The sequence below is a fragment of the Dioscorea cayenensis genome, chromosome 16 (genome assembly GCF_009730915.1).
Source record: "Dioscorea cayenensis subsp. rotundata cultivar TDr96_F1 chromosome 16, TDr96_F1_v2_PseudoChromosome.rev07_lg8_w22 25.fasta, whole genome shotgun sequence".
NCBI lineage: Eukaryota > Viridiplantae > Streptophyta > Magnoliopsida > Dioscoreales > Dioscoreaceae > Dioscorea > Dioscorea cayenensis.
The window spans coordinates 18,218,347-18,227,521 of record NC_052486.1 but is presented as its reverse complement, the minus strand read 5'-3'; the positions used below and the strand labels follow the sequence as shown (position 1 = coordinate 18,227,521).

The 9,175-nt window shown below is 34.6% G+C and overlaps 1 protein-coding gene across 1 annotated transcript; it reads right to left on the bottom strand.

Annotated features, from left to right (window-relative positions):
• Positions 1-4,874: 4,874 nt before the first annotated feature.
• LOC120278583 lies at positions 4,875-8,733 on the bottom strand. The gene is made up of 9 exons (XM_039285330.1): positions 8,227-8,733; positions 7,912-8,140; positions 7,454-7,563; positions 7,307-7,362; positions 6,588-6,831; positions 5,944-6,366; positions 5,790-5,845; positions 5,577-5,655; positions 4,875-4,940 (listed from the first exon to the last, which is right to left on the bottom strand). The coding sequence occupies exons 1-9, from the start codon at positions 8,731-8,733 to the stop codon at positions 4,875-4,877; spliced, it is 1,770 nt and encodes a 589-aa protein (XP_039141264.1).
• Between the last annotated feature and the right edge of the window lie 442 nt (positions 8,734-9,175).

The following is a 9,175-nucleotide window of genomic DNA, read 5'->3' as shown; positions in this document are numbered from 1 at the left end:
AGTCAATTTATAAGAGCATCAGACGAACATTACAAACCTTGAATTTGGGTAGCTATAGAGGGCCTGAGAAATTGGGCAAGTATCTACATTTCATACTATAACTGCCAATCTTTTTTCAAGATACATTTAGACGTCAAAGAATACTCAAAGCAGTTTTCCTCTAGAACTAATTAGTTTAATTCAACTAATTGTAGAAAAGCACATGATGAAGAAGCAAATAAATCACAAACTCATCCCTAACAAGAAGCCATCTCAATTTTATTTTATTTTATTTGTTTCCTAACAAGTGGATGGTGTTAATAATGTCATATAGATGACAAGTGGTTAACATGCGACATAAATGAATGAATTAAATACTAAATAACATCACAGATCTCAACACCTACTGTTGCAACAAAAAGATTAATCACCGATCAATCAAAACAAGCTGAAAAATAAATAAATAAATAGATGAACTCCATTTATAATAAAAGCAACAAAATAACATAAGTATAAGAGATCACACACTAGCAGTTCTTCTCAAATTTCCCAGTAAAAAGATGCCTTTTCACAAATGTCGTCTTTCCTACAATGATCAAAGCCCAACACATCAAAACATATATATATATATATATATATTTATATTTATATTTATAAACCCTAGATCCCAAAAACTTTGCCATAATCCTAACATGATATGCACTTGTACCGCCATTCTCAACGATCACAAGCTTGAAAGTAGGGTAATCATCTATTCAACCTAATTCATTAAACATTGAGAGAGAGAGGAAGAGAGGAAGAGAGAGAGAGAGAGAGAGAGAGAGAGAGAGAGAGAGAGAGAGATTGCACCACTACCGAGCTACGAAGGATAGTTGGTTTGGTGGCAAGGGATGATGTCGTCATCTTAAGATTGTAGAGAGAGAAAGAGGGATTGTAGAGAGATAGCGAAAATGGATGGCGGGCTGCAAAGGAACGGGTGGATCCGTATTGCAGCGGGACATCATCATCTTCTTTGAGAGGATGCCACAAGGAAGATGAAAATAGAGCAATGAGATTCATTGATTGACGCAGAGGGAAAGACGAGAGCAAGGAGATGAAGATGGGGAGTAGGGCTTTGACCAAAAACTATCCCCCTTCTTTTTTTTTTTTTACATTGAGCGAGTAGGACAAAGAAAATAAGATAACATGGATGCCATCAAGGCATCCACGTTGTTCGGGCGATGAAATCAAAAAGTTTCTTGGTACTAATAGCGTTACTCAATAATAAAACTCTAACCAAAATATTGTGCAAATCTATGTTTTGTGTCAATTTTTTTTTATTCTTTTGTTTATGCTAATATAATGTGAAAAATTTTGCATTTTTTATTCTCTTGTCCACGCTAATATTATGTGAAAAATAATTGAGTTTGTTAGTTTTCTTGCTTTTAGTATTATCCTTTTTGTTTCTTCTATCTTTAACTCACATTTTGATTAGTAATTCTTTTATGTTTAGATGGCCGATGAAAACACTCTATTGTATAAAATTATTTTGGCTCAAGTTATATTAGATGGCCCTTTCATGAAATTGCAATGATTATACCATTTAGTAGCATCTCAATTTGTTGTTACTATAATTACTTGGATTGCTAGATGCAGGAGAACATATTGAAGGCTAAATCACTCGTGATGTACACCTTAAAGAAAACCAAGCAAGAGATAAAATAATTCACATTTTTTTAATATAATATTTACCAAAGCATGATAAGAATGAGTCCTATAGCTTTTGTAAGATTATGTGATATATAAGTTGGAGAGGGTGGTCTTATAATAACTTTACAAGTATCTATTAAGGAATAAGTTACAGAAACACTTTACTTATTAGATCATAATCTTTGCTATCGTGAGGTATCGCTCTTCTTTATCATTTTCATGCGATAATTTGTCATCATTTTCATAATGTTTTACAAGTTATAATAGAGTTACAGGACAAATTCCTAACATAATCCGATGGCTTACAAATCCCTTCAAAAATATTCAGCATCAATAAATTCTACCTATATTTCATAGTAATCAAATATACTATTGAATTACAAATTTACTACAAATGTAAGTATTGTGAGAATGAAATGTAAAATTTAATGTCAGTACTGTTGGTACCATTGATAGAATATATATTCATGCAAAGTTTATAGCTACAGAAGCCACCATGTATCATGAAAAGAAGGAATATACACCACATAATGTGTTTTTTACATGCATATTTGATTTGAAAATTAGGAATGTGTTACCTTGGTAGGAAAGTACAAAATTTGATTCAAGAATTATGAGAATGAATTACTTTGAATTTATCCTCGCAGAACTCCAATAGGTACTTGTTGATATGATATGATATTTTGTTAAAAGACTACACATATATACACAATGTAGTAACAAAGTTCATTTTATTTTTAGGAAAATAAAATATTTTTAATGCTGGATTCATGTTAAGAAGTGGACTTATTACACCTTATATAGAGGACCAATATCACTTGAAGGAGTATTCAAGAAATCCACTATGGAATGCACATGAATTATTTAATCTTTGCCATGTATCTTTACACAGTGCTATTGAACTAACATTTGGTGTCCTTAAGAAGCGTTTCCCCTAAAATAGAAAGCTTGATGTAGCTGTATTATGGTTTAGAAATATAGAAAGATGTTATTTTTGTATGTTGTATTGTACATAATTATTTAATGGGTGTAAGCCCTGATGATCCAATACTTGCACAATTTGATAACTAACATAGGAATGAAGTACAAGAGGAAAATCATGGTAGGCGTGGAAAATAATAAAGAAACCATCTAAGGGAAAATTATTAGGGATGCCATAGCAACTAAGATGCGGATTAAGTATATTGATTGACTTGAATGGTTAAAGTGTTTGGTTGAGTATCTTATTCTGTGTCTTTTGTAAGTATCATCAAATAGATTTAATTGTTGTTTATTTTTTGATTAAATAATTTAAAATACATGATTATTCAAATATGTTTAATTTTTTGCTTTGTTAGTATTTGGCTATGATTAATTACTTAGTTTCCCTTTGTTAATATTTAATTGTAGTTTATTTATTTATCATTATCATTAGGTAAAATTGTTTTGTTGTTGATGTAGTTTAAAATATGCTAAGGAGAAAAACAAGTTCAATTGCTCATGATAGAAATACCACTTGTATATGGATTTTTAGTAGGATTGATGCTTTAATTGATGCATACTTGCATCAACAAATAATAAAAATAGAGTTTAGGGACCTTTTACTTCTCATGCATTAATTAAAAAACATAGAAACTTGAAGGGTAAACTTCTAGATATGGAAATAGATAAGGAAAAGGCTCAAAACCGCATGAAAAATATAAAAAGGACGTTTATCTAATACTATGATATTTTCAAGAATGAAATGAGAATCCAACCAAATGTAGAATAATAAGGGTGTGTTTGGTTCGGAAGTGAGGTACCGAAGTGATGGAAGTCTGAAGTGGTTACTTCAGTAGAAGTGTGGAATTCAACTGGAGGTGTCTACTTCCATGTGTTTGGTTAAGAGGGAAATTATCACATCAGTGACCACTTCAGGTGTTTGGATGGTGGAAGTGACAATCTTGAAAATGTGACTTCACTAGTTCCTTGTGTTTGGTAACACCGAAGTAGGGTTACGATCACCACTTCGGTGAGGAGGGGTGAGCTTACCCCATGTTTGTTAGGGATGACATAAATTATTTTAAAATGTTACAATATTAAAAATATCACCCCTTACATATTTAAATGTTAATTGAGTTATGAATATAAACAAACATTTCATCAATTGGGTTAATTTAACTTTGCAATATTAAATTTTTTTTTCTTAAACTCTAAATTTAAGTTATTTAAATTTTTTTTATCCCAAAAATTAAAAGTATGGTTTATGAATATAACACACATTTCATAAATTGGGGTAATTTAACTTTGCAATATTTACATTTTTTGTTTGTTTTTTTCCTTTAACTCAAAATTAAAGTTATTTAAGTTGTTTAACTTTTTTATTTCATTAATCTGAAAATTAAAGTTTAAAATGTGTTATCAATATAACAACTTTTACATAAATGGTTGTTGTTTTATAGTGAAAATATTATTAAGTGATTCTTCTACTCTTCCGGTTTGTTACCTTTTGTTTTTTAAAATTTTTCCTATTGATATAATTGAAAGACCAAGAATTGAAAAAGTCATAAACAGAACTTTTGATCACTGGTTGTTATGCTTGCATACAAGCAAACACCCACAAAACTTGTATTATTATAACCAAGTAGCATAAGGGTATACAGAGATCTGCAAATATACACAGTTTGTACATCATTTAGGATATCAAGCAGAGGGACACAGTCTGTACAATGTTTAGGACATACAACTCCATGAGCATGAAATTATTAACAATCTGAAATGCAATATCAAAGTTTCACTGCAACACCAGCTAGGATATACAACTCCACCTCCCTATAAAGCTTCATTCTTCTCCTTGGCAACACCAGCTAGGATATACAACTCTGTCAGCATGAAATTCCAAGTAATCTGCAAATATATATATATATATATATCAAAGTTACCTGAAATTCCAAGTAATCTGGAAAAAAAAAATCAAAGTTTCACTGCAAACATTGAACTCATTCTCAAAACAGTCAGAGAACAACGGTGGAAAGAACATGGCTAGTGAACAGCAACAGCCAAGTCCTTGTGAACAACATCCACCTTCATGAAAAAATTCAGCCTTATCCATGCCAACAACAACACCTAGGATATACAACTCCATCACCATGAAATTCCAAGTTATGTGGAAAAAAATATCAAAGTTTCACTGTAAACATTGAACTCATTCTCAACACAGTCAGAGAACAACGGTGGAAAGAACATGGCTAGAGAATAGCAATAGCCAACTCCTTGTCAACAACTTGTAACTCTGTGTAAAACATTTCAGTAGACTATAAAAGAAATTATGATCATATGATGCATTCACAGAAAAAACAATGGCTTCGAATGCAGATGTTTTAATTGATATGCTACCTTGTCATAAATTTGTACATCGTGCAGATACATGTCCTTTCAGTTCCTCAGTATTGGTGAATGAAAGCAATTCGTGTTTGCTTGGCATGGCTCAGGTGGTAGCAATAGCAACAATTAAGCACATTCATTGGCACATGTTCTTGAAAAAAAAAAACCGAAGGGACCAAATCCTATACAAGGTGGCTGTAATGATGGCACTCTGTGCCGCCTGATTGCCCCACCATGCTTACATAAATCAGTCAAGAAAAAATAATCTTATGGAAACTAGGTTTAAGCGAAAAAAGTAAAATACTTACAAAACCCTACAATTGAAATAATGCATAAAAACAACAATGTAACACTACCTTCACACTCAAGCAAATCAAATGCGCAATGGCTGCAAAAGATTGGCGTCAAAGTGCCCCTCAATTTTGCCCTGCCAACGCTCCAATTTGAACTTTTGTGTCATATTAGAGAACAGTGCCTCAGTGCAATGTCACAAATTGCCTTTCATCATTGCCATCCTACATTACCTGAAATCCAATCCACAAAAACAAACAAAAAAAAAGGAAAACCATGTTAGTGAGAAACAAACATATATCTAAACCATGCAGAGCAACATAAAGATAAGCATGTCCAGACAAAACATGAAAGCTGAAAGACAAAACATGAAATGCATGAACAGATGCAACCATAGTAAGGTGTCCGATGCTATGTTCACCCATCACAAAACATGAGACAGTCCTGATGCATGCAATGCACAACCATGCTATAAAATAACTAGTTACTAGAAACAGGGATCAGTCAAGTGAGTCCGAAGCAGTAGGTGCTGAATCAAACCATCCTGGATAGAAAAGTTTCTATCCAATCCTTTCTCAGATCCATGTCCTTCACTATGAATCCTCTTGTCTCAATCTCACGGAACTACAGAAAATCAAACACCTGAACAAGTTCCTTCTTTTCAAAACCATCAACCTCCATAACCTTCGCATACAAGCTCTCTATCCAGTGTGTGGGGTTTTTAATGGTAGATGCCATTTCTCCCACCACAACAATGAGATCACCCATCATTGAAGGATTTTTCGAACCCCTACGTGAACGTTGTGACCTTGGTGTAGATGAGGTTGCAGGGATGCTCACTACAGGTGGGGCAAAGTTCGCATCGGCATCATCATCACTTGGCTGTTCTACTAGTTCTTCATCAAAGTTGTTGTTATTGTTGCCTTCATGTTCCGAGTTATCCCCCAAATCAGCGAACACAGACATCGCATACATGCCTATTGCATTGTCCTCGCCACATATAACCCGGAATGCCTCATAATGCTCAATTGGTTTGTTTATGAAAGCCTTCGCTGCCGGGTGTGCCTATATTACAGTGCCATACACAACAGGGTACAGATATAATCATGCTCCTATCATACTAATATTACAAGTAAAGTCGGGTCATGTTACCTCGATGTAGGTTAAGGCAACCACGGATCAAGGGTGATGGTCTTCGTGGCATCATCCCAACCGGCACCACTGAGATCTCTCACTTTCTTTATCTCCGTGTACCATGATTTTAAAGTTCGCTAATGATTTTCAACGTTCTCCGCACTGAATTCAGTATTGAACCTAGAATTGACAGCGACAACAGCAAAGACAAATGCTGCTCGTTTGAATGATATATCACATTTTAGCCCTTTTTGTACTTGTTCCTGTAGAAGTGGGATCAAGAAGCTATCGTATTCAACCTTCCATTGCTTGTTAGGGGTACCGCGCTTGCTACCAGAAGCCTTTGATGACGACCTCTCCGTTGCACACTCAATGCCCTCCATCGTAGCTGGAATTCTAATGGAAAATTATAACTACGTAAGATTCTTAAATCTATCTGGTGTAAGCTGCTGCTTGTGCAGAACCATACACATCCATATCTCATATCATGATAACGAATGAATTATGTAAGAAAATTATGGAACAAGAGATTCATGGGAAAACAAAAGAAACTACTGCGTCATTATAAAGACAAGTGAATCATGAAAAAAGAAACCAAAGTATGATAGTGTTAAGCATGCAAAACAGCAGAAGACAGAATGACACGAACATACAATGGAATTAGGATCCCAGAGAACAAGTGAATTAATGACGGAGAATACTATGAAAATAACAAAGGGGAATAACAAGAGAAAATACTATGAAGCTGTAAAAGCATCAAAAAGTGGAAATAACAAGGGAAACATGAAAATAATCGGCAGGTGAAGATAAACACTTCAAGAACTGAAGACGAAAACATGTAGTCCAGACATGATAGTCTAACGAAGCAAACCCATGTAGGAAAAAAGCAGGTAAAACAAACAGGCGATCGTAAAGATGTTTGCAGGACTACAGTTAACAAGGCAAACATTTTATAATCACACAAAACCACTATAAATCATCCACATGTCATTTGCTATCTTGTCTCTAAGTTCAATACATTGGCGATTCTCTTCCCGTTGTTCTCGTTGTGACTGGGCTGTGTTGACATGATTTGCTCATCATTTTGTGTGCTTTCTTCATGCATCAACATATCGTTTGGGTCGACACCTGCTATATAGTTATGCACTATGCAACATGCAAGAACTAATTTAACCTGTGTCTTGAAAGAGAAGAAAGGGTGTGATGTAAGAATCTTGAAACGATTTCTTAAGATTGCGAAAGCACATTGTACACGAGACCGTAGCATCGAGTGTCGAAGGTTGAACAATTCCTTTGGATTTGTTGGCGCCCTTCCACTATGTTCTTTCAAGTGATACCTAACACCTCGATATGGTCCTATAAACCCTTACATAGTAATATAACCTGCGTCTACAAGATAATACTTCCCTACAATAATAACACTTGTCAATTGTTCGTTCATGTAATATTTTATTTCACTAGTACTCGGTCTCCTACCTTCTATCAATTTTAATCCTTTAGGTTGTGGTCTTGCTAGTGCATCTTTTAGGACAGTGAAGTCATTCGCTGATCCCTCCCAACCCGCCAACACATAAGTGAACTGCAAATCAGGGTTCACAACAGCCAACACATTTTGGGTTGGGCCTTTACGACCACGAAACTTAGGCATTTCTTGAGGTGGGATGGACGCATCAATATGTGTCCCATCTAACAAACCTATACAGTCCTACACGAGAAAAGTATATGAAGGAACATGAAAGGAATGATTATGGGGAAATGATTAAATTTATGTTATATGTCAAATTTACTTACTTTGAAGAATGGATACCAATTGGGGTTACATTCAATTTCTGGGTGACAATTGGAGCTAGGGGAATGAACAAAATCATCTCGAACAGCACAAACAACCATGAGCACGCAATTAAAATATCGACTAATCGTTTCCCCAGATCGGACAAGCTCAATTCTCATAGTCCTATTTTTTGTGTTATGACCAACAATATGTAAGAACATGGCTAACTGTTCCTCCATAGATATGTGCCGTGTGTCCCGAAGGAGATGCTTGTCACGCATGATCGAGGCTAGATGCATAAAAGGACCTACATCCATCCTAAGATAGTTCACGCAATAGTCACGACCACTCCTTAAAATATGCTCCATATGTTTTTTCCTAGTCAAGTCTCGAAACATAGACGGTTCCTTACTTCTCCCTGGCCTAGAGACATGCACATCCTTAATTAGGCAGGAAACAACCACAACAACGGTAGTAAACACGGCAACCAACGACCTTACACGGTCATTAACAATCCAGCTATCCATCTACACAATTATGAACAACGTTATTGATATGAACATGCAACTACTAACTGAATTCGGTACACAACAGTCGGGAAATTGCAAATTATAACGGGAAATAAGTCAAAAATAAAAGAAATAAAAACAACAATGACAGAACATGTTATGAAGATGGTTATAAACAAGCCAACAATAGCATGCTATGTGAAGACATAAGAAATTGCATGTTATGCCAAGATATAAATCAGAAATAATTAAAACAAAGTGGAGAAATAAACACAACTAAAAAACAACAATGACAGAACATGTTATGAAGATGGTTATTAAAAAGCCAATAATAGAATGCTATGATAAGACATAAGAAATTGCGTGTTATGGCAAGATATAAATAAGAAATAACTGAAACAAACTAGAGAACACAACAGAAATGAAAAAACAACAATCACAGAAGAAGTTATGACAATGG